Source organism: Aplidium turbinatum, chromosome 10 (assembly GCF_918807975.1).
Source record: "Aplidium turbinatum chromosome 10, kaAplTurb1.1, whole genome shotgun sequence".
In the NCBI taxonomy this organism is placed as follows: Eukaryota; Metazoa; Chordata; class Ascidiacea; order Aplousobranchia; family Polyclinidae; genus Aplidium; species Aplidium turbinatum.
This window is the reverse complement of record NC_137481.1, coordinates 17,967,177-17,994,317: the sequence shown is the minus strand read 5'-3', so window position 1 is coordinate 17,994,317 and position 27,141 is coordinate 17,967,177. Positions and strand designations below refer to the sequence as shown.

General features: G+C 37.6%; 1 protein-coding gene across 1 annotated transcript; it reads left to right on the top strand.

The window, feature by feature from the left end:
• On the top strand, positions 1–27,141 carry LOC145779025 (alpha-1,6-mannosylglycoprotein 6-beta-N-acetylglucosaminyltransferase A-like). The gene is made up of 14 exons (XM_082590607.1): positions 1–12; positions 222–386; positions 1,190–1,351; positions 1,506–1,675; positions 2,135–2,272; positions 2,947–3,080; positions 3,557–3,678; positions 4,062–4,208; positions 18,225–18,356; positions 18,851–18,908; positions 23,970–24,052; positions 25,749–25,871; positions 26,314–26,504; positions 27,001–27,141. Exons 1-14 carry the CDS (start codon positions 1–3, stop codon positions 27,128–27,130), a joined length of 1,767 nt encoding a protein of 588 aa, XP_082446733.1. The 3' UTR covers positions 27,131–27,141.

Genomic DNA, 27,141 nt, shown 5'->3' with positions numbered 1-27,141 from the left:
ATGGCTTATGTGGTGACTGCAATAATGATGCAATTCAACAAGAATAATTTCTAATAGACATAATCTGTATTCTTTCTATCGTTTGGATTGTGTTGTAGTGTGTACTGTGTAGTTTCATTGTTATGGTAATTGTAGAAAGGCCACGTATCAGGTAGTCCTACTTGTAGAACTTTGGTTGTTTTAAAGATTCGATATTTATTGTTTTGTTTAATTAATTCTAGCTGATCAAGAAGCATTGGGAAGCTGAGAAATCTTGCTTTTCCGATTGGGGAGTGGATGGATCAAATGCTTCAATAATTAAATATCTGATAGAGATTGGAGATCCATGTCTTACAGAACAAGAAGCCGAAATTGAACAAAAGTTTGACCAAAAACTCCTTCAAACTGTGAGTTATATCACCAACAACGTAAATGCTCAACTAGGTAGGTGCAGAACTGTAATCTATCATAGAAATTACTCTAAAATTAAACAATCGTATTTATTTTTGTAGGAACATACATATTTTTTATAAACCTGACCAAAAATTACTTTTTAGACAATTTTAAACAATTATTAATTCAATCGCTAGATAACTTTATTATGCAAAGCACAGCATTCTGAAAAATTGCCCTTTTTTTATTTCATCACACAAGCTGATGTAGGAACGGTGAGCGTATTTGTAATCCCTTGTAGTTCCCTGCAACATATGAGGTTTATTGATCAATCAGAAGGCAAGACTTAATCCAGCTGAGAAAAAAATTTGTTGGGGAAGAGTTCAAGAGATCAGGTTTTTCACAATTCTCTCCATTGTTTGTCAAAATTGAACTTGGGAAGAATCAAAAGGCGAATTTTGAAGACAATTGCAACAAAATTTTGTTGAATACAGTTTGCGTATAGCCTACAAATTTTCGAATGCTATCTTTTCAAGCAGGCTGTTTGTCAGATTTATCAAAGTGTATTGCTGGCATGCTTATGAAAATTTCGACATCATAGGAAAATGTTGCCAGTTGTAAGAAGCCTGATGTACTAAACTTTTCCTCGCAAAATTTCTTTCAGCCGCGTCAAATCCTGCCTTCTGATTGGTCAAAACACTCCATCTGTTGCAGCGACCTGCTAATTGCAAATAGGCCCACGCGAAAGATGCTGTAAGCCATAATGCTTAAAAAGGTTACAAATGCATCAATTAAGAACCGTTTTATGTTGTGGCAGTTAAATCTTCGCAAAGATTTTGCAAGTTTGCATCACACTCTGGGAGATACCATTCATTTCAAATGGATTCGAACACGAATTGAACGAATGGAGAAAGTCTGGATAGAAGCGGGAGCACAGCTTGTATTGAAAACATATTTTAAAACGTGGAAAAGAAAAAAAGTAAATGAATGATTAATTTTATATGGGCTATTGTTAAGATGTTTAATGTTTATTAAACATATTATGGTTCAAAAACTTTTCACCGTTTGCCTAATCCTATGTCATAAAATTACTTTAAAAATTTTTTTTTTTATAAATTTGATTTTCTTTTTAGATTCTTATATTTCCGGGCTTAATACTAGATGAAGTAGGCTTTCGTATTGCTCAAAACGCTTTCAAAGGAGGTCCACTTGGGGAATTGGTGCAGTGGTCAGACATTATTTCCTCTTCATATATTCTTGGCCATAATCTATCTTTCGCACTGTCTTCACATGATTTGGTTAAGTAAGCATTAAATACCCTTTTTGTTCACAATAACACAGTAATTGTAAGAATAAATTAAGCAATCGGCTTTAAATCTCCCACTAAGCAGTCTCAAGCGCATATTAATTCAAATTGAATGTTTTATATTAGGCTTTAATTTCATCTTTGAATATTTGTGCTGTAAACATGCTGTAGGCCTATAGCTTAAAAGCAAATATTGCCTAGATTTAACTGTATTAAAGCACAAAGCAAAAAACTTCGAAAAAAAAATTAACAAGCCTACATCGCATCATCAAAGTAGAATTGTCCGTACATTCATCATCATCATCATTTTTAGCCTGTGGTAGCCCACTGCTGAGTAAAGGTCTATAGGCCTACATTGAAATTCAATACAAAAAGTACAGAAATGCATCAAAATTCGATACTTGAATAGGCACACTTTGCTTAGTTTAACACAAATAAATATGTTTTTTTTTTCAGATATTTTCAAGATTATCTCAGTTCATTTACTCCTACGCATTGCATTTCTAAACGAAAACCATTCGATATAATTTACACGGATTATGTAGGACTACGACTCTTACGTGCAGTTGCAGGAGCAAAGTTCAGCACGATAAAGTAAGCACCCTTGACCAGTAACTTTCAACCGGATTTTTGTGAAAGTTTTTTAGGAATTTATTAGTTTGACTATAATCACAAGAGGGTTGCGTTTCTTTTTCTGCAATGACTACCAGAATATCATCTGTGTACTCATCCAAACAGCCCAGATATCGCAATGAGAAAACCCGAAAGTGAATAAATTGTTGTTGTGTTGTTTATTATATTGTTTAATTGTTATTTGTTTAATTGGTGTTCAGCAAAATTATTTTAATGCATGAAGTGTTCAGTGGCTCAAAAAGGTTGAAAGACATTGGTATGGGCTCTTCGTTAGCCTACAGCTTCAGCTGCTGGTTATTTTCAGCCCAGCAAGGGATTAACCTTGATGAAACAAATGGAATAAATCTTCTAAACATGTTGATATGTTACCTGCTGACTGCTGAGTTGCAATTGTGAAGGAAAATTTACAAAAACGAGGGTCCATTGTGTGCTGTAGGCTATATTTTAACGATAAATTTATGAATTCAGATAGTAAGATTTGGTTAAACTACCGGTATTTAATATTGGTGTTTGATTACACAACGCTCCGAAGACAAAATTTGATAAGTTTAGCACTGCCGCGGCCTCTAGCTTCTAATATTGTCTGTAGTCTATTTATGCAATATTTACCAACAGCCGGTTGCATAAATGTGTAGGTGCAATCTGCGAATTGTGGACAGTTTTGGGACTGAACCAAGCTATAATATTCAAAAGTATGCAAGACGAAAGAAGCTCAAGACTATCTATGGAACATGGGAGCTCAACCCTAAACAATTCAACACAATGTTTCGTAAGTTTGAATTAGACTATTATACGAAAAAAAAACACCCTTGAAATTTAAGGTAAACGATTAAATATTGATACACGATGTGATATTGAATTTAAGATACTTAACAAATTGAAATTAAGATGTTTAAATGCGTTTTAAGACACACCACTGACGAAAGTGTGACTAATGACTGATGCAGCATAGCATATATAGCTCACCATATTTCTTCGAAACATCACATCAACTGATACTAGATTGTCACGAGTTTAAAAGTCAATGTGCAATCATTATTAAGCCAATAGTATTTAGAAGGTAAGTTATTATTAAAAATATCGTAATGTATATGACAATATAGCCTACGCTATCAGTAGTTACTGAAAGGAAAATTTACCAAATGAGTGGTACCTAATAGGCAGGCCTAAATGATACTCCTTTTTATTTTCTGCCTTTGTATGGCATTTAATTTATATCGTACTATTTTTACGTAATTTTTGCAGCCCATACTCCAGACAACACATTCCTCGGCTTTGTAAATGAAGTTATCAGTCCTGACAGTAGAAGAAATGCAAAAAAGAAAAACATAGCTCTTGTTTACGGAAAACTGGATAAATTTTGGAAAGTAATGATTTGTTGCTCAATTTATCGAAACAATATTTTACGGGCAAAAGCATATCAAAACCGACATTGCAAAATAAAAGCTCTTTCTGAAATTAGAAAAGCTGAAAAACTTGTAAGATCCTTAAATTATAGAACTATAGAAGCTATAGAACTGATAGTTTAAACCAAACAGCGTTAACTTGCACAAAATAGATTTTCTAGTTTTCCTAAAACTGTTTCAATAAAGAGATTTTATTTTCAATAATGTGTAAAAATATGAAGTGATTATTGATTAACCTACCCTTCGTTTACGGTAAGTAATGAAATAAAGTTTTATTCACTACTGTCTACTAGAATGATGAAAATGTATTTTTAATATGACTAACTATAGGTACTTTACACCAGGGAAAAAGTGAGTATTTGAACACTATTCAGAAATTAATCCCGCTTCATGGAACAGTACATAAACTAGAAGGCAATGTACCGAATTACGTCATTAATCATGGCGTCCTGCCAGGAGAAAAGTTACATGAATTATTGCGTTCGACCAAAGTAAGCTTATACAGTATTATTAATAAATATTCAAGTTGATTGAAATTACAATCTACTTAAATTAGCTCTGCTCAGCATTGCGCTTGGCACTGAGCTTTCTTTAGTAGTATTAACCCTTTGCTTTTCAACGTTTTTTTGGAAGTTAACTGCTCAAGGGGGGGCCGTTTTTGGATCAAATTCAATCAGATGTTACGTGTTATCCGCTGGTGCTATTTCAACAGAAGTTGCACTGGTGTGAAAACAAATCATTTGTCTATAAGTTTGAAAAGTCATTATTTTAAAATTTTATATGTTAAACTTGATATTTTAATTTTTGCAAAGGTACCCAAAAACGACTATTTTGATTTATCTTGCCGCAATTTAATTACCGTGCTAATCCGATTTCATACAAAGTTCTGAAAAACAATGAGCTCGATCGAAGGCACGAAGTGTGTGTGCGGTGTGCCGAATCATTGCATTGATAAAGATTTACGACTTGCGAGCAAATCTTATTGTAAGCTACTCACTGATTCTAAAATAGTTACAATCAGAGTAATATTGTTACACGAATTTGAAAAAAAACAAAACTGCGTTTGTTGTCTTACATTTTTGTCCTAAACTAATGCATTCCCAAACTCATGGCTAGCTTCTAGTTTTATGGAACTAAATTTCTCATAAGTAACAGCTTAGCCTGCTTGAATAGCTGTTTACATCTTCGTTTGTGTATTTTAGGTCTACAATTGAGTTTGTAATATGAGTATTTTTAATAGAGAGAAGACAATTGAACAAGTTGTTGAAATTATCTGAAATTTCTAAGTTCAAATTAGGTGCTTTTGAAATTGTGGATTTGTGTCAAGTCGCATCACAAATATCATGCAGGCTACATCATTAGTCATTTCGCTTACGGGTGTTTATAAACATGACTCATAAATTAAATCCACAAACAATACAGCATTTACATCAACAAAGCTAAGTTCGAAGCTCACTTTTTATTGAAGATTGTGTCAATCAATTTGAAAATACATTTTTAGTCCGCCAGCGTCGAAATAATGCAACAGCGAATTGAGGAACATGCGCAAACAAAGGAACTGTGAAATAACCCACAGTCAGCAAAGCTACATAAATTTAACGTTTACAAATGTTGAATCAATGTAAAAGGACTGGATTGCTGACTGGGTCGTCATTGTTTGAAACACAAAAAATACGCGTAAAGGCGACAACATCAGCAAGGCAGCGATTATGTTTCTGGCCAAAAAAAATTAACTTTTGACTTCAAAGATAAAAATGATTATAACGAAGCTTCAACGTTTGTCGTAAAAAATATTGCAGAGATACAATAAACATAATCATTTTGTGCCAGATTGTGAGAAGACTTCCTAGATTCTTTCCAAACATTTGCAGGATTGCAAATTATTTTCTATTACTTTATATTGCCAAAAAATGGCTTCTTTGTTGAAACAACGTGGCTACAATTCTATAAAAAATTCTTAGGCCTACTACATTGAAGTAATGAAATTTTTTTTGTGATTTTGCTGATGACGTTTTACAATATCCGAAAAGTAAAAAATAATAATGATAAATTATTTTACAAAACCGTGGTTTGCAAGCGCTTCACAAAAAATTGTTGGGGGAAAATTTACCATTAGACGTAAAACGTTTGTAAAAGAAAATTGTCGGTTTACGTATTTATAATGTTTATTGCGTTGTTCGAATTATAAACTGCCTGTATTGTCTACCTTTGTGGTTGCCGGCCAGCTTAGAGCAGCATGCAAACTACGCGTTTATGGTATTTGCATCGTGTTATGATTCTCGAAAATTTCCCACAAGGTCTTTATTTTTATCGTAATATTTTTGCGCCTTTTCTGTCCTAAACTTGAAGTCATTGTGCAGCACAATCCACATCGGTTTTTAGACTCAGTCTTCATTGAAAATCTTTTGTGTGGTGCATCATTTCAAGTAGTGTCTTCCCCTAAGCTGTTACACAAACCGCCCAGAACCAGGTTGATTATTATGTATCTTACAGCCGTTGAGAGCCCGTTATTGTATGTGTAGAATTATCACTGTAGATGTCTGACTAACTTCATGCCAAAGTCGAGCAAATTCTGCTTTCGGGATCTTTGCCGTTATTTACGGTATTTTTGTTGATAAGTTTAGGCAGCATTTTTCCAAGATAAATGAAGACATCGGTATTGTTTGTCACTTAGATTTAGTTTGCTCAGCATTGTTTATTCATTCTTTGATCCACTAGTTTGTCCCACTTTTGGTATAATCGGATCGTTTATAAATGGCCGGTCTTCACAATAGCCGGCCTCTTATACATTGGCGCAACGTATTCAGATGTTGAATTAATGATGAAAAAAAGCTAATTTGTTGTTTGTCTTATGTGACGCCTAGCTTTATGCCTCTTCTACATTACAAAATATTTAGTAATGTAGATGAGGCATTATCATCTTTATTTTGCGCTCTTTGGAACAACACGCAGTGCACTGTGAAACAAAAATGCAGGACATAACAACAAGTAGGCGACATAAAGCAGGGATGGGACGCCATCGAGTTAGCTGCTACGTGTAAATGGAGCCTATCTCATAATTTTGAGTGTATCTCACAATTACTGTTTGCAAAAACGCTATTTCACCGGCTTCTCCCAAAAGCATTTGCAGTGATACATTTCCTCAATTGCAAGTTTTGTCAATGAGAGCATTTCCATAGAACGTTTATTTCGAAGTCAGGTTTTCGTGCATTTACCCAAGAGAAGATTTCTTATTGTACGTTTTTTATTCATCAATGAATATTATCTGCTTGAAACAACTGTTTTGAATAGTTTGTGGCCTACATAGCCTACTATTTTGATCGTGGATTGCTATTCTTCTTTGTAGAGCTGATAACGCAAAAAACGTTTGTTATTATTGTTTCTAATTAACAGCTTTGTGATCACTGGCTTTTCTTTTGTAGCATAAGAAATAACGCACTTTGTATTATTGAGGTCAAACCAAACAAAGGAAAACAAGAGGATGTTTCTCTCTGCTCGCGCATATCGATGCACGAAGCAATTATGAGCTTATGGCTTGTTATCGCAATGTAATCCATTTCACGCTTTGCTGGAAGTGAGCTAGAAATAGCAAAAATTCACCAAAATCTTGAATTTACAAGAAAACTACACAACTTTTAGCATCAAATTTAATATCATCAGATCCGCCTGGCAATTTTAGGAAATATCAAGAAAAACCAAGTGCATGGCGTTACTGTGCTTCAAATAATCAAAGGAAATATGAGGGGGGGCCAAATCTGGCCTCCCTTTGAGACGCAAAGTGTTAATACCATTTATCGTATTCTATATATTCTAAATATTCTAATTGTTCTAAATATGTTATGTATTTTAAATATTCTATTATTCTAAATATAACCTTCGTCATAGCACATTACTAGAGAGCTGTGTTCCCAAAGCTAGTGCAAATTGTTACTACCACAGCGAACCCGCAGCATCAGGCAAAAACATGTCGATTGTATCTACATTTGTGAAGTAAGCTAAATACGTTTGTTGAAGATCTGATGCTTCGCTGTGTATGTAAGGTCAATTTCTATGTATCATAAACACAAATACTGAAAGTGTTTAATTAACGTTATGCATTAGACACTTAAACAGTCGCTGATATCAATCCTACAGAAAAAACGTCGTTGAACATAGCTGATCGACTTTTTGTTCTCTGATTGTGAAAATCAGTGGAAGGTTATTAATTATTGGCATTTTGTTTCCTTGAAGAACAATGGATCTTAACTTGTTTTCTTATTGGTACCACTTTAAAATCAACAACTATTTTTCTCACCTCTTTCTAAAGTGGCTCAAGCAACAATCACCCACAATCCAGAGCCCAGGTTAAAACCCGGGTGCCCAAGTCATAGCTTCTAATGCCCAGTGCTGTATTCGTAAAAAAAGCACAGGGTATACTGTCAGATTTTCCAAAATGATAAATAATACACAACTTGCAAAATACTAATCTTTATTCTACCATAACATGAACTGTCAGCGGCCTTCCACCTTAACAACCGGGAGGCACAGAGTGAGATAAACATCAGCATTGATGGGGAACGCCTGCCCCACTGTGCCGAACCTACATACCTCGGCATAACCCTGGACAGGTCACTCACCTACCGCCGGCAATTGAAGTCACTGCGCAAAAAACTATCTACACGTGTCGCACTTTTGAGGCGATTGGCGGGTTTCGGCTAAGGAGCTGGTGCTAAAACTCTTCGTACAGCTACTCTAGCCCTTATTCATTCCACCGCTGAGTACTGCGCGCCGGTCTGGTGTCGTAGTTCTCACACCCACCAGATTGATACCGCCATCAACGACGCACTGCGTACTGTGACTGGATGCATGCGTCCCACTCCAACGGACTGCCTACCCATCTTAGCAGGCATCCAACCCGCTGAGCTACGCCGTAAAGGAGCCACGATTTCTCTCGTTTGCCGCGCTTTGGACCCGGACCATCTCCTCCATGCAACATTTAAGCGACTACCACCTATAAAGCAGCGGCTGAAATCAAGACGCCCCTTTGTGCCTGCCACACAACAACTAACGCAGAAGAACTTGGTTTAAGTGCGGCACACTGGACGAACCACATGTGGAACACGAAGTGGCCAAATCACACCTCCACGCTCCGTGACTTCATACCCGACGCCGATCCCCTTCCACCAGGGATGTCCCTCGCAAGGCTTGCGTGGGTCAGGCTTAACCGCCTGCGAACTGGCGTCGGCCGCTTTCGTTCGGACATGCACAAGTGGGGCCTGGCTACTTCATCAGAATGCGAGTGTGGTGCCACGGAACAGACCGCAGACCATGTCATCCACCACTGCCTGTTTTTTGAGTTGCTTGAAGCGGATTTAAAAGCGTTCGATAAAGTAGATTGGGCTAAAATGTTTTTAAGCACTAAGTAGGTAAGCTTAATTATGTAGTCTAGCCTAAAAATTGTCCGTCCGAACACACTAGATTTTCTTTTCATTAAATGCGTATCACGTAGCCTACGTCTCGTCGATCAGTTGGACTTTTCGTAGCCTACCGGTGAACTGATGACTTAGTTGACTTTACGTTACACTAAACTGCTTAGCTTGCATACGATTATTAAGATTTTAAAGCAGAGGCCCGGGAGTACGGTACTCAGTGTGTTTGATCATTTCTAATCAACCGTAGACTACCAGATGCTGTGTAGCCAATGTAGTAGCCTTAAATGAAGGCATGGTAATCAAGTTGGCTACCAGTAACTGATTTTAACCCTTTGAAGGTTGGGGGGGGGCTGTCAATTCAACTTTTTTGTATCAACAGTTGTATCTCTAAAACCACTGAGGCTGCGACTACGAGATTTCTTGACTTTTCCTAACTTTTATTCACCTCTATTGAGTTGAAATTTTGAGCAAATAAAGGTTATAAATTTAGAGATATAAGGCATTTCTCAGCACATCCTCTGAAATATTTCATATTCTATTGTTCAAAATTTTCCCATCAGCTGGATGAAAGTAATTAATTTGGCCCATGTCTTGTTAATCCTAACCGCTTCACAGCGTGAAGGGAATTGGCTGTATGCGTTGACCTTTGTTTTCACCATGGCTTATAAGCGACGTCGATACAGGAAAAGCTTCAACTTTGATACGATGTGTTACCGTCGCTTGCGGTTGAAATTGCGTAAAATTAAACATAAGACTTGGTGCCAATGCATCTAGTTCTAGCGCGACAATTGTTTTTCGCAGACAATGATGTCCTTTCAATCAAACAAAGCATACAACGTTATTTCAATGACTCAGCGTCATTTGGAGTAGATTTGATGTAAAATGTGAGATAAGTATTGAAAGTAATCGACTTGTTTCTTTTGATGGCATTTTCCTTTCTCGTGACATATTCAACGTTGTGGACTGTTTTTATATTGCTCTGTTTGGGCCACAACGCTTTTATGAATAATTTGAAACTTGGCTACTGTAGAAGCTGCGCTGTAACATATTATGATTTTGGTTTCAAATCTTTCCTTCTGTCCGACACACTATCAAAAGCAGAAAAGGCGTCGATGTTCCCAAAACTTCTCAAATACATACTTGTAGACATTTATTCCCAAGTCGACATGTAAAGATTTGAAATGCAATACGCTTCTCATTTGTGTAAGATAAACTAGAACATCACGCTTTTGTGAAAAGGACGATCGTTCCAACCACGTTTATAACTTACGTGATGCGGCTTAGTTGAATCAATATATTCGAGGCTTCTTGTACCAGGTTCACTGTCACTGATAAACTAAAACGCAATGCAGTAGCCTACCTCGCAAAGCAATTGTAGCGTAACATTGCCATGTGCTATAACTCGTCATAAATTGTGAAAACTTGTGTATTTACTTGTGAAGTTGTCTCATGTGAAATATAAGTTTACATAGCAATGTCACAATGAAATCTTATCTCCGTTTACCAAAGTGAAGATATGAACTTATGCGACGTCTTGCAACGTTGAATCGACGGAAAGGCGGGTATAACTGCCAACCTGAACTGACCAACTGAATTGAACTTCACAAACTGCTCTTTTCATTTTCAATATAATAACAAGAATGACAGCTTATTTTCACTAAACATATAAACGAATATCAAAAATTATGGATGAACAGCACATCTATATTTTTTGGTTTAAGTTCAACAATGCATTCCAGCTGTCAAAATGACGGAATATTTGGTAATTTTGTTGAGACATACCATTGCCTAATCGGTGAATTTACATCAGAGCTAATTGTATTAGATAGATTATCAGTTTCATGCACATGGTTTCATGCAGCGTTATAATGTTGTTTTTCAAGCCACGTGGCGTTCATGGTCATAACGTAACATTGCAAAAACAGCCAATATTGATACCAGGAAGGCCTACTAATTATTATGCCGCTTTCGTCGAATCTACGTCGCTAAACGACGAAATTGTGCAAAGGCCTGTTGGGTTTCCCATCTACGTGTTGTTTATCACAAACGTGAAAGCATTGCTCAAGAAGCTAATCTAAATCACCTTAGATAACCATAATATTCATATAGTTTCATCATCAGTAAATATGTAAAGTGCCCTCTGATTGCAAAACTTCACAATTTTTGACAACAGTCTGACAATTTATTATATTGCAACGTTTTGGTTTATTCTTGACTTTTATAATTATGTGTAACAGGTTTTTTCTAACTAGTTTGTATGTGACTAACAATTTGTTTCATTATACATTTTCTTTAGTATTTCAACGCCATTATAAAAACATATTACTTCGTTTTTACTTTTAAAGTTACCTTGTATGGGCGATGTTCAACCGGAGTTTGCACCATCACGACGGATTATAACATCGAAAAGACTAGTGAACTACGATGATGTTGAGTTTCCAGACACACTAAAGTCTTATACAACTTTTGTAGAAAAGCCAAAGAACAGACAAGACGATGGCGTCAGCATTACTTGGTCTAATGCGAGGCCGGTGCACAATGGGAGAAGGGGCCGAGCTAACATTATATCTGGCCCGACTGGTGTTAGAGGAGAAGCCAAAGAAGCCAAGACCCCTCGGCAAGCATAGGAACTATGTTTTTCTTTAAACATTTTGAACGTTATTGTTCAAGAAACAAATAGAAAAATTGCCACACTCATTTCTCAATTGCCAGAGAGAATTTTCGATGACAGCAGGTACTGCTATTTTGGCCTACCAATAACGAAGAGATGCTGGCCTTTGTTCGATTGAGGTATCTTCGGGGGCTTTTAGGACTGGCTGGTCATTCCACGGATGTATTGTTCAATCAACTGCAAGGGCATCCCGTATGTTCTTTCTTTCTGATAACAACTTGGCCATAATTTCGTGAACACCGTGTTTAGTGCAACAATGAGCAAGAACCGCTTTAAATTTTTATTTTCGAATATTTCGTTCGACGACCAAAATACTACATCGCAACGTTGGAAGAACGACCGGTTTGCCGCATTTCGAGTCGTTTTCGAAATGTTTAACGAAACCTGCGGCAAACATGTCATTCAAGGTGACTACTTGTCGTTGGACGAAACGCTATACCCCATGAGGAAACAAATTGCCTTCAAGCAATATAATCCAAACAAGCCTGCGAAATATGGCCTTCTGTTCAAGTCGATAAACGCCAGCAGATTCCCATACACATTTACGGCATCGGTGTATTCAGGTAAACCGAAGGAAGAGCCATTTCATTTTTACGTTCGTGGAACAGAAGAAGTGGTAAAAGGAATGGTGATGAGCCTGGAACAATACGGTGACCTTCAAGGTCGGAATATTTCGTATGACCGCTTGTACATCTCTATACCACTCGCGCAGTGGTTACTTGACAGGGATATAACGTCAGTGGGAACTCTCAAAGCTATACGTAGAGGAATACCCCTGGAAGTGAAGCAAGTGAGTGGTAGGAAGGAATTTTCGTACAAAATGTATTGGCAGACATGTGGGGCTGATCTCAGCCTACATTCTTATGTAGTAAAAACGAAGAGTTCTGGCATGCGGAATGTGTTGATGTTGACGACCATGCAACCTATATTGGGGATTACCAAGGATGACGGCAAAAAGAAGCCAGGCCTGTATAAGCTTTACGACTTCACAAAGGGTGGCACCGATATCATCGACCAAAGGATGGGTTCATTCACTTGCAAAGCGAAGTCCCCACGGTGGACAACTACTACGTTTACTTATTTTTTGGATACTTGCCGCGTCAACGCATCTACAGTTTTAGCACTAAACGAAGGGACTGATCCACGCAAGCGAAAATCCTTCGACTTCGGTTGGTAACTGGCCATGGAGCTCGTGAAGCCATTGATAAAGTCGCGATCTCTCCAGGGCATGAACTATCACACCATACATAAGATTGAAGCAGTAATAGGGAAACAACCTTCAACAACCCCTGTATCAACTCCAAGCGGCAAACGACACGACGTAAATGCGACGTATGCAAACACGCTTTTATGGGAGAAGGTGCCAAAGCCAGAAAAAATAAACTACCAAAAAACCGTGGCCAATGTCAATGCTGTGAAAAGCCTTTATGCCCTGCACATTCCATACGAGTACGTCAAGCTTGCTATGTCAAGATTGAATCTTAGAGAGCTTATTGAATCCACAAGAAAATAACCAGTTTTGCCCGAGGCATTACATTTACAGAGAAAGCGTTGTGACGTTCTGTTAATTAATGAACCGTAACTGTTTTATTTTGAATTTCTTTCTGACTTCTGTTTAGAGCATCATCGACTTTATCGGGTAATCTTACTCCTAGTACTAGTCTTGTATTTAGCCGAGTTCACATTGAACTTACATTGAGAGACGCTGTTGCAACTACAATACATTGCATTTAAACCGCGTTTTTTGTCGCATGATCTTCCATTTGTTTCGTGGATTACATAATAGTATTTGATAAACGCCACCCTGCTTCTTCAGCTGGTCTACATTTGTTAATAAAGCGTTGAAGTTGCTGTTCTAAGAACCGAGGTCACAAGTTCGTAATCCAAATTGGTGTGACACGCGTTCAGAAATCTCATTACTGTATGTAATTGATGAAGCATTGTTCTTTTAGTCAAGCAGCGACCTGATGTTTGAGCGTGGGAAAAGTTATTATTTTGCATGAAAAATATAGATTCAAATTGAGATTATGTAAAAAAAAATTAATCACAACATTGCAATGCATGTTCTTCATTACTCTACCAAAAAATAATGTGTAAACTCACGCTACAATTGCTTTAATCGCAAAATAATCTAAAAGTCATAAGTCACCTCAACATTTCAACGTATATGAGCAGTTCTAAAATTCACATAGTTTTAATTTTCGGATATGCTCATTGTGAATAATTTTACAAAATTAATCCCAAATTTTGAAACCGTGCCTTAAAAAATAACAGAGATATCACTCCTAAAGCATAAGAAGAATCGACAGCCCCCCCCCCCCCCCCAAACTGAGCAAGACTCCAAGGAGCCCAACCTTCTAAGTGTTAAATAGGCAATAGCCTTTAACCTAGCAGGCTTCTGTAATATCAGCAAAGTAATCGACAGATTACAGTGACAAAATGATACACAGTTCTGGGAGAAATCCAGATGCTTACTTTAGGTTTGATTTAAGCTTACAAAGCCAACATAGTGTAGTCAAAGCCAACATTTAGCTTTTATTAGACTTTACCATACAAAAGCATAGCATTAAATAAGCTAATAAGGCGGTTAAAGCCAACATCGAGAATATGTATTAGGTTTTATCATACAAACCTAATACATTTTTTATAACTAGTTATCTGGCAAAACCAAATATACGCCATGTTTTAATAAACAAACAAAAATCTGGCTCAAATTTCATTCTTAAAAATTTTGTTTGGTTGTCCGTTTCAGCCTTACAAAAATCAACTTTGAATGTTTTACCTTGGTAATTTTACAGCTATAAACACAAAAAGTCATTTATCTAGAAAACTTGAAAATGGCGGATATTAGGTTCAGCCAAATCACGGCAGAGCCATCCTTAAAGTGCCTTGCTCAAGCTCATACCACAGAAGAGTTGAACCAGCGTTGCTTGATCTTTCCGCTTATTTATGTTTACAAAGTCAGGCATGGATCCAACTGAGGGATCGGAAAGACAATGGAGTGCATGAAGTATGAAATTATGGCTTTCGAAAATCATGGTTTAAGATAAAATTTGCAAATAACAAAATGAGTCCATATTCGTCATCATCGTCGACGACGTATGTGCAGGTCTTTCCAGGCTAGATTGGAGGGTAGGAAGTTCGTATTGACTTCTATTTAAGGTTATGTGTATGTCAGTAAAAACGCTAACAAGCAGTGACGACTCGCGGCTAGTTTTAATAGATAAGGCTGCAGAAATGTTTTACATTGTTTTACATTACATTTAAATTCACCAATTTCACGAAGGTGGGCTGCAGCCTTCCCTGACAGACACTTTATCTGATTCAGATCTGATAAAGGTCTGGTCAGATTCGGACTCTATCTCGAAAAAATCTGGACCAGATAAAGTGGCTGTTTGGGTTGCAGCCTATTAGGACGAGCCGTCACTGCTAACAAGAATACTTGTGACGCAAGACAAATGTTTGAATGAAAAGAAAAACAGAATGTGTAAAAAAGTATGCCTACACTATATAAAGCAACTTTTTTCTGCAGGCTTGAACTTCTCATACAGCTGCAGTGTAGGCTACGCTTGGTAGATGAGATAGTATATAAAGACGACGAAGCCATTGATCGCCTCGCTCAGGTAACCATCAATCGTGAACTTGACGCCCTCCCAACAGTTGATGAAATTCAGAAAGTCATCGACCTTCTACCCCTGGAAAAAGCCCCTGGACCTGACTCTATACGAGCAGAGATCTACAAATCAGGTGGAAAAGGCCTTGTTGACAGTCTTACTGACTCATTCCTGTTAATGTGGGTTGCAGGTGTACTTCCTCAGGATTTCAAAGATGCATCTATAGTGCACATTTACAAACGCAAGAAGACTATAATGGTAGGTCCCAATTCGCTATCGTTGTGACGGAAAACTATTTAACCTGAGACGCTTCAAAGCAATCACCAAAGTGATCGAAACTGTCATTAAGGAACTTCTGTACGCGGATGACTGTGCCCTGAATGCCTGCTCCAAAAGCAAAATCCAACAACAAATAAATAAGTTCTCCTCTGCTTGCGATAATTTTGGACTAACAATCAGCAATAAAAAAACAGAGGAAATGTATCAACCAGCCCCTAAAAAATCCTATAGCAAATCACTCATCACTGTAAACGACCAGAAACTACATGCATGTCAAAGTTTCAAGTATCTCGGTAGTACTCTTTCTAACACAACCACCATTGACCTGGAAATCAACAACAGAATCGCCAAAGCATCTATCCTCTATCGCAGGGCTTCCCGATTGGGGGTGCTCGCACCCCCAGGGGGTGCGAGTAGCTGTTTCTAGGGGTGCGAGAATCCACCCAGGAAAAACAGCTATACCGTAGAGATGGATTTTTTTTAACGAGGGAGGTGGTGCTTATCTCTTAGAGCATTCTATGTTGGCCTATACAGCACAATGCACAACAACAAGAAAATATCACCCGACAAGTAACAAAAAGACTGTGGTCCGAACGTCACGTGATTGGTGGAGGGATAATGCGATAATATTGCGATAATAATAATAATACACTGTATCGATAGTAATAATAATAATATCAGCAATTTGCTCATTGTTGGCAATTTCTTATCATACGCATTGGGAAAGAACGCATTTTAAGCGAGAACGAAGTTTTTCACGTTATAGACTGTGAATTGACTTACGAAAAGGAAAGTGTCAGCCACTGGTTGAACAGATAATTTCGTAAAGGAAGGAGAAAGGTCATAGATCTTGATTAACGTCATTGTGTTCTCAGTTTGTGTTATTTCATTATTTATTCGATTTTGCATTTTGTGCTGTGGCGTAGCCAAGGGGGGGAGAGGGGTTGGGGGTTACAACCCACCCTTTTGGCACGCGTGTGACGTCACGATATTGAAAATGATGCTTTCAGTCTCTTTATGCTTGAGAATGATGCTTTCAGTCTAAAAAAAATTGCCTAATTTTAAGCAAAACTGCATTAAAAGAGCGAGTTTTGGCAATACCAAACATTCAAACATCTCAGCCAGGATTTAGCAAAATGAAAACATAGAGACTTAGCTTTATTTTCGAAAAATGCCGAAGAAAACATGATCTTATCCTTTTGCTATGCCACCTGATAGCACCATTTTACAGGAATATTCGTACCCACATTTTTGTTTAAAATGCTCTCAGAATGCACCAAATTCAAAGTAACTTTTCAAAATTTTCTGGGGGAGTCCCCCCAACCCCCCCCCCCCGCCGCTGGGTGCCGTATTACACGAACACGCCGTCGGGCTTCGCCCGCCGGTCTTCAAAAACCCTCCTCTCAAAATTCCTGGCTACGCTGCTGATTTTGTGTGATCGTGTTGTAGAAGGCTGCCCTTTTTCCTATTTGTTAGCCATATAAAGGACGGTGAGCTGCTTTTCTGCGTGGTCTTCGTACATATTTTGAACTTTTTCTCAGAAACACTCTGCTTTAAAACAGGGGGTGCGAGATTGGCTTCATCAATCCCAAGGGGTGTGGGGTGATAAACGAATCGGGAAGCCCTGCTCTATCGCCTTCGGTAAATTGAGGTCAAACGTGTGAGAGAGGCGGGGAATCAAGCTGCCCACAAAGCTAAAAGTTTACAAAGCTGTTATTCTGACGACCCTTCTGTATGCGTGTGAGGCCTCGACTCTTTGTAGAAGACACGAAAGGCAGGTGAATCACTTCCACCTTTCCTGCCTCCGAAAGCTTCTCAAGATTCGATGGCAGGACAAAGTTCCAGACACCAAAGTTCTCAATAAAGCGAAAATGCCCAGCACTCTTACCCTCATAAAAAAGGCACAAATAAGATGGGCTGGCCACGTCCACCGGATGTCGAACCATCGCATTCCTTAACAACTGCTCTACGGAGAACTGACTAACGGCAAACGTCATGTAGGTGGTCAAAGAAAACGCTTTAAAGATACTTTAAAAGCTTCCATAAAAAAATTCGCCATCGATGTAGATTCGTGGGCAGACTTAGCCGCAGAACGACCAACATGGCGCAGTTTTATTTGTAAAGGCGCACAATCAGCTGAGAAACACCGTACGCTATCTGCTGTCAAAAAATGAGAACATCGCAAGGACCGAGCCTCAAACAACCCTGGTCCTAGCCAACCATCCTTCCAATGTCCATCCTGCAGTAGAAGCTTCACCGCACAGATAGGCCTCATCAGCCATCTCCGCACTAATGTAGCCTTCGCTGACCAAAGCCCACACTAAAAAAGTTTGATCTCAGTCTCATTGGCCATCTTCGGAAACGAAGGGCGAACATCATCATCAGGCTACGCTTGGTAGATGAGATAGTATATAAAGGCAATATGGCATTTCATGTTTTAATACCGTAATGCTTTCAAAAATAAACTTAAATATTATCTACAAAGTCATTAATGCATAGCCTATAAGGTGTTTAACTTTCACTCTTTGACAGATTTTTGTCGGAATGGGATTTCCTTACGAAGGACCTGCTCCTTTGGAAGCAATTGCAAATGGAGCTGTTTTTCTCAATGTCAAATATGAACAAAATTCTACCTTGAAAGCTGATGTTGAAAGTTTTTACATGGTAGCCCTAACTACTTACGTAATGGGGTTTTCTTAGCTTTTACTTATAATCATATCAAGCAAAATATTAAGTTTTCCGTCAACTTTGATTATTTTGATCCTTATGTTGTGTTTTTACAGCAATCGGTATTCGATTGCTGTAAAAATTACTGTATTTAAAACAAGCAAGGAAGAAGAGTGCATAAAAAGGCATTTAAACAACCTAAAACCCATGGATTTAATTTTTTACGATCTACATAAAGATTATATCATTGTAGTCTGCATGCCCAAAGTAGCCTATTGCCTGCTTAGTCGTAGAAATTAGTCTATTCTTTCATAAATCATTGTTGTCTTAGTTCCTTTTTGAATTTAAAGCAAGTTATATTAATGCCCCGACTCCAGTTTTAAAAAGTCAAGGTCCTTGAAAAGTTGAAAATTTTATTTTTGCAGTTAGGGGAACTTTTCCAATGTTAAATAGGCTATTTCCTCTTCGCTAAATAATTTTTGCAACTACAGGAAAAGCCCACAAGCAGAAGACCACAGTCTCAACATTTTTATGGAGAAATATTCATAGGTATGAGGCTCTAAGTCTAAGATCACATGTAATTAACTACTGAAATGCTGATTGAAGCGATAACGGGTTAATTAAAGTTTTAAACTATAGTGAATTAAAACTAAATATTCATAAGCACATACAAAATTTTTGGGCATAACTACAATCAGCAAACCATAGAGACCTGCCACGTAGACTATAACAATTCCTGCATCAATTTAAGTTAATAACAAAGCTAAAATGAAACAACCATTTATGAGGATCTTTAAAGGCTCAATAGGATGAAGAATCAATGCAGAAATTCCAAGTACGTCCCTCTTAAAGACATATGTTCAACCTCATTAGATGCCTGAATTGAACAGATAAATCTAACACCGTACTTGCGCTATGAGATATTGCTTTACTAAAGGCACTCAGAGAGAACTTCTACCATTGGCTTGCACTAAAGGAAACTAAGGATCACCATCTACTCCACAAAGCAGTTTTTCATGTAACACACTCCCATAGACTTTGACGCATGGCTTTCTAATGATTTTTCTCTAGCTACGCTGTGCTGCTTCGAAACGATGATCTTGCTGGTCTGATAAAATCATAAAGAGCTTTTTGGAAAAAAGCCACAAGACCTATTCAACTCCAAGCTATTCAAAAACTAGATAGAACTTGGTCATCAGCAAAGAAATTACTCTATCCTATCTTTACCAAAGTTACCCGCTTTAAAGACAATATACATATAGGCCTACTTCACTGAAAATTTTGCAATTCGACAGCCTGTGTCGATGAGCACTTCAAACTACTCCATTACATCGTCCTTGAACTGCGTGTTATACGTTTTGCACTTTAAAAACTGGCTATATTTTGTTCTTGTAAAGTGTCTTAACTTAGCTTCTTATAGTTATGTACTGCAAATGGTCGTTTTGCTTTTACCGATGTTGGTTGGGAGTCACCCAATCTCTAGCATTCTGGTTCCCAGCACAGTATGTGCCGAATATCGTACACCAGTGATTCTCAACCTTTTTTGGCCCATGGACCATATTTAAAAAAAAAACCGATGGACCACTTTGCTATTTTGACGCCGCATGAACGCCACTAGTCGAAACTATATTGCACATAGGCCTAGGTCAGAAAACTGAAGGGCGTGTACAATCTTAGTCGTTAGTCCTTAATAAAATAATACGTAATTAGCTAATTAAGCAAACCCTCTTAATTTGAACACTCAACCTTAACTACTTGAATACACATAATTTTAATTTCGAATTTTATTCTAACAAAACATCATGCACATAATGGTTTCAATAGAATAGTAATGTCTCAGTTTTGCTTTCTTAGCAATAGGAGCTTCTGACATTTTGTTAATTTGAATACAGTACTCAATTTAGCGTCTGAAAATATATAACATGTGACATTCATAAAATAATTTAATTAATAATCAGTAAAACAGCGAATAGCTCTACTCTCCCTAAAGAAACTTTGTCTATACAATGAAGAGGCGCAATCTTCGTGCACCGACAACACCACAACAATTACAGCAACATATGATTTATTGATTAAGCCTGCCAGCACTTCACTTATGCCTTGAACTACAGCTCAATAGCCTACTCGTAAACCAGGGGTGTGCAACGTGCGGCCCGCGAAAAAAAATTGTGCGGCCCGCGAAGATGTGCCAATTTTGAATTGTGTGCGGCCCGCGAAACGTGTTTATAATTTAGTTTAGCCTGGTACGTGCGAACAATTCATTGTAGAGTGGATCATTGTACATTTCGCATCTTCTGTTAACCATTTTAGAAATCTCCCACCGGCCACCGCTAATCCGATTGTATTTAATTATTTGGAACGTCAGTAGATCAGAGGCACAGAATTGCACAGAGAATAGCTGAACTATGAAACTTTATTCTGACGGTAATTTTGTAAAGCAGTGTTTTATCAATGTCGCAGAAGAAATGTGCCCTAAAATGAAGAGAGAGTTCGAGAAAATAAGTCTGTCATGGTGGATGATAGCGAGGCGTATCGATGATCTTGCTTGTGATATTAGTGACACTCTCAGGGATAAAGGTGCGTCTACACGAGAAAGTGTTCTTGCTTAGAAATTCTTGCTTAAGCTAGTGATTAAGGTCGTTTCGTCTACACTGGCAACCTCGACGAAGATTTTGCTCGCTTAAATCGCGGTCACGTGAGTATCTAATCCCCAATGACGTCACGTTTTAAAAAGTTCGCGCCAAAGCATAGCAGTTCGCGCTAAAGTGCAGCAGAGTAGACCAAGCAACTGACTGTTCTTTAACCATTTGAAGTTGTTGCAGTCTTTCAGTCATCGCTTCCCAGAAGTTGTGTAAAAAATGCTGCAAAAAGCGAAGAATGCAAACCCGCAATTTACTGCTTATTGAAGCATTCAGACACCTCAGTGAGGTTGAAATGTTGGAAACAGAATTTCGTGTCAGCGTGGGTGACTGGTAACAACCAGCAAGATCATTCCTCCGCTATTTTTATTACCCAGTGTACAATGGCAATGGTTTTCTGCTGAGATCCTGTTTTGGATTTGAAATTGGAAAATATTGTGCTTTCTATGGGCTATTTCGAGTACGGTCACCGCCAGTTCAGCCCGCAACATTAATAAGAACGGGTTGGGATCAAAACTTAACGAAATCCTTTAACGATACCGCCCTGCCCTGTCTGGATACTGAGCTGAGAGGAGACCTGAGATTTTGGCGGGAAAAAACATTTTTAAGCAAGAGAACTCACTTAAGCGCCCAGTTTTTCGCTCTGGAGCGTATTTTTTCTCGACGGCTCGCTTACTCGCCCATTTTCTTAAAAGTAAGCGGCACAAACTGCGATTAACTTAAAGAAACAAGAAGTTTGGCTAGCTTAAGCAAGAAAACAGTCGTCGTGTAGACGCACCTTAAGGTGAAGGATTTTGTTTCATGCAGTTTTGTGATCGATGAAAGTACGGACCAGAAGGACACAACACAGTTGGCCATATTTGTAGAAGGAGTGGACAAAAACTTGAACGAAATGGAAGAGCTTCTGTCACTACAGTCAATGAAGGGCACGACAACTGGGGCTGACATTTTTACTGAAGTAATTGTTGCTTTTGACAAGTTCGAACTGGACTTGTCCAGCTTATGCGGAATCGCAACTGATGGTGCTCGATCTATGTCCGGAACTGGCATTGAGGATTCATAAGTCTCTTGAAATCTGCCGTGAGGGAGAGAAATCGATGATGACATAGCAATTTTTCATTGTGGGCTATCATGCACCAGCAAAACCTGTGCACAAAATCCTTGAAGTTCAAATACGCCTTGATCCCGGTTATTAAGGCAGTAAATTTCATTCCAGCACGAGGGCTCAACCATCGTCAGTTTCAAAAGTTTCTGGATGATCAACATGGCACATAAAAATCTACTGTAGGCTAATTTTCCGAGGTGTATTGCTTAAGCAAGGGCTGCATGTTGCGACAATATTACGAACTGCGGAAAGAAGTCTTGAATTTTTGAAACTTAAAGGGCACCCAATAACTGATATGGAAGACAAAAGTGAGATATGCGATCTAGCTTTCTTAGCTGATATAACTACGCACCTGCATGATCTCAATACAAGATTGCAGCGAAAAAATCAGTAGGCTATGCGAATAAAATAAATGGTCACATAAAAGGTTTTATGAACAAATTAAAACTTTGGAAAGCCCACATACAGACAGAAAATCTTTTCCATTTTCCAACTTTGAAAGACAATGGAATGCGTCTTGAGAAGAAAACTGAATTTGCAAACCAACTTGAAAAATTATTGCATAATTATTGCATAATTTTTTGGCTCGTTTCAAGGACTTCAAATCTCATGAACATTTGTTTGATGTATTCTCTTAGCCATTCAACATATAGACATGGACAAAGCACCAGCTGATATCCAACTTGAACTGATTGATCTTTAAGAGAAAACGGATTTCATTGACAAAGTATTTAAAATGAATCTTGGCAATTTTTACCGAAAACATCTCAACCAAGATGACTTCCACATCTGAAAAAAATCATGGCTTCAAAAATGGCTCTTTTTGGCTCAACGTAATTCTGTCCACAATTTTTTTCTAAAATGGGCGTCGTAAAATCTCAATATTGATCGGTTCAGACAGACGAACACTTAGAAAATGGACTTCGAATTGCGAGCACTTCTATTAAAGTAAATTTGGAAAAAGTCGTCGGGAAAAGAAGCCAGCTGTAATTTTCTCACTGAACTCGTTTACAGACGGTGTGATAATAAATTTAAATAGCAGTTTTCTTCAGAAATGAGTTTATGCGTGTTAACTTATTATTTTTGGAAGAAGATATCCCCTAATAATGCCATAAGAATAACAGGAATATCAAAAAAACTACTTTTTTGTGCCTGCAACTACTAGAAAGCATATTTTAAATAAACGTGCGGCCCGTGGTTTCACCCAGATATTTATATCTGGCCCTCCTGTAATAAAGGTTGCACACCCCTGTCGTAAACTAGTAAAATAAGTTCAAAAATTGCTGAGCTTATGCTTATCTAGCATTTCCAGAAAAATAGAGCAAAAATCACGAAGTAAACATGATCATTACGTCACGCTGACATACAATCATACATGCTACATAATTTTCTTACACCTGTATGCAATCCTCACATAATTTACTGTAGTAAACGATGCAATTTAAAAGAACGTTTTATCAAGGATTTATAGAACTCTCTGTGGACCAACAGAAATTCCAGGTAGACCACTAGTGGTCCACCTGGACCACGTTGAGAATCACTGTTGTAAACCACACTATGCTGTGCTCATCAGATACAGGTCAAAACAGACGACTGCTCATATGGTTAACTTGTTGTACATTCATTGGTCATTCAGTTTTCCTTGAGAGATGACTTTTGTCATAGTAAATTGTAAAGTAGTAGCGTAATTTGCGGCCAACCAAGCGTTTTTTTTTTACCTACAGACTTGTAAATATCTCAAATTAAAAAAATTCTGAAATAACTTAAGCCGATGTAACTGATAAATTTATTTTAAGGAAATATTCAACTTTATTGTCAATATTGCTCCAGCAAAAACTTTTGTATTTATGTTTTTATTCAATTCAGGACCTCCTCATGTAAGAACCATTCACTTAGAAGATCTCAAGGAAGTGGCATTGACCGTTCATGACATACTAAACAGTCCACTGGTATGTTTTGACAAAAATAGCTATCGCCTTTTGATCGTGGATTTTTACAGTTTTTGCATAACAAATGTATTTTATACTGTTTCATGAAAGATTGTCATTTGAATTACAATACATCAAAAGTGACAAGATATCTTGAAGAGGACATACTGTACAGCAAATCATGGCAGTTAAATGGCAATAATCCAACTATCCAACATATGGTAAACAATAGCATGCGTACACAACAGTCATGAAATGCTGGTTTGCATTGCCCTACCCCAATGTATAGACACCTTGCCAGTAGCATCAACATAATGGAAATTATTGACGAAAGAATGGGGAATATAATAAATACATAAAAATTTAGTAATTTCAGTTGGTGAAGTAAACAAACAAACCTCAGCAACAATACGACATTTATAATAAAAGTAATTTGCGTTCTTCTGGTGACTATTTACTAGGTTACCTCCTGATGTTAAAGATGATAACTAGCTTTTGTATTTCCGACGTTTCGTCAGTCAGCACGACTGACTTTATCAAGGTGGCTAAAACAGGTTAACACAACCTGTTCAGCAACGATGGCACAACACAAAAACGTACTGATAAAATGAATAAAGTAAGCAGCAAGAATCAGAATTAAAACACGCAACAAGACACCTAGAGGTTAAACTGAATGCAGTGAATGCCTAAAACCAGTAGGCTGCTTTCCAACAGCGTAAATTTATCTATCTATTGGGCCACCGTCAAGAAACATTGAAAAGTCATCAGACAAGACAGAAACCAAGGGAATTGGCAATAACAATGATAGAGAAGACGCACTGAGAATGGAAAAGGTGAAGTTAAAGTTAAAGTTAAGTTAAGCACTGAGAATGGAAAAGGTGAAGTTAAAGTCTTTAACTTTAACTTCACCTTTTCCATTCTCAGTGCGTCTTCTCTATCATTGTTATTGCCAATTCCCTTGGTTTCTGTCTTGTCTGATGACTTTTCAATGTTTCTTGACGGTGGCCCAATAGATAGATAAATTTACGCTGTTGGAAAGCAGCCTACTGGTTTTAGGCATTCACTGCATTCAGTTTAACCTCTAGGTGTCTTGTTGCGTGTTTTAATTCTGATTCTTGCTGCTTACTTTATTCATTTTATCAGTACGTTTTTGTGTTGTGCCATCGTTGCTGAACAGGTTGTGTTAACCTGTTTTAGCCACCTTGATAAAGTCAGTCGTGCTGACTGACGAAACGTCGGAAATACAAAAGCTAGTTATCATCTTTAACATCAGGAGGTAACCTAGTAAATAGTCACCAGAAGAACGCAAATTACTTTTATTATAAAATGCCTGGTGAACAGTCTCTCTCTGTTTTTAATACGACATTTAATATTATAACACAAAAACAAAATAAAGCAAACGGTTTTGACTATACGTATGGTCTTTTTCAAACCTTTAAAAAAGAAAAATAGTTATAAGTTACATTACATAAGGTACATTGCATAGTTATACATTGTATCTCGTGAAATTGTGACAAAGGTCGTTAAGTGTTAAGAATGTTGATCTCACTCGCCAAAAGACGTCAATTCAACATCAACCATTAATCCTTAAAATTCTTTTTTTTCTTAGGATAACATATCACTTATGATTGAAATGCCTTTTTGCACGTCAAACTTTATGTTTACAATGAAAATGATAAACTCGTAACAGGTTACATTTTGAACATGTTGCTTTCAGGTTGAACCATACAAACCTCACGAGTTCACAACTTATGGAACACTAGAAAGGATTGGGTTTCTTGTCGAAAAGCAAGAGTTTTGTCTGAAAAGAAAAAATTGGCCTCCCATTTCATCGTTGCAGGTTAGCTTGTTCTTTTAGCCAAAGAATAACAAATTATCAAAAGACTACAGTGCCTAGATACAAAAAAAAAAAAAGGATGCTGTAGAAAATATTGTTTTGAAAATTTGAACTATTTTAGAAGCTGAAGTAATTTTTAAGAGTTTTCAGTTTTCTTTGTTCTTTAGTTTTTAGGCCTTTGTGTGATATTTGTGTTAACCCTTTCATCAAGTAACATACTTAACTTTGAAAGTTTGAATCAAGTTACAGAAAAAAAAAGTTTATTTTTATCTGATACATTAAATATTTACTTTGGCGATTTGCATTATTTAGGCTAGTCAATTACGTTTAATAACAACTGAATTAGCAAAACAACGATAGGTAAAACCAATCGCGTCTATTACATTGCAATAAATTTTCAACCAAATATGGTTTTAAAATTTGCTGACAGTAAATCGTTTTTCAGATTTTAGTATCAGATGAAAAATCAAGCTGCGCTGAAACATGTTTAAGTAAAGGGTTAATATGTGAACCACATTTTTTTCCTGATATCAACAAACGAAGTATCTTTCAAAATCTTGGCATAAAGTGCAACAGCTATCAACAACCTGTTGGCTTCTCGGAAGAGGTGGATTACCCATCTTATCAACTGAACACGTAAGTGTTGAAAGCTCATTGTAAACTTTAGTTAAACTGATAAAAATTTTTGTATTGCAATGACAAATGGCTGAATATTCTCTCAGTGTTTCTCACCTTGTGGTAGGATTTATGCGTACCATGTGCTCATGGTTGGCCTATGCAAAAACCTTTCATATATGTTTCTCGGCAGTCGAGTCTAGCAAGAACTCAGCGATAGACACATGTTTCTCCCATGAGGCTGGGCTCATCAGTACCGCACCACTAGTTCCACTAGCCTTTACCAGAGTTACCCTGTTTAAAAACAATATATTTCACTGAACAATTTGCAATCCGTCAGCCTGAGTCGATGAGCACTTCAAACTGCATAACAAACTACCCCATTACAGTACATCGTCCTTCAACTGCGTGTTAGTCGATGAAAAAGTTTGTCTGAACTCTGGACTTTAAAATCTCAATCATATCGCTAGATTGCGTCAGACCGGTTGGTACTAACCTTACTGCATTTTCTTTTCAGCTGCTACTTGCAGAATAGTCCGAAGCTCTTCAGTTGTGCTGGTCAACATACTAAGACTCGTCGTATTTGTCCGTGCAGAGATTATGTCAAAGGCCAAGTCGCTTTGTGCAAAGATTGCTTTTATCGTTAAGATTCTAACTA

What these genes read in the sequence shown, in the direction of transcription:
- LOC145779025 (XM_082590607.1), top strand. An exon ending in AATTATTGCGTTCGACCAAA is followed by an intron (nt 4,209 to 18,224) that starts GTAAGCTTATAC and finishes ACTCTTTGACAG; the next exon opens with ATTTTTGTCGGAATGGGATT. An exon ending in CTCCCATTTCATCGTTGCAG is followed by an intron (nt 25,872 to 26,313) that starts GTTAGCTTGTTC and finishes ATCGTTTTTCAG; the next exon opens with ATTTTAGTATCAGATGAAAA.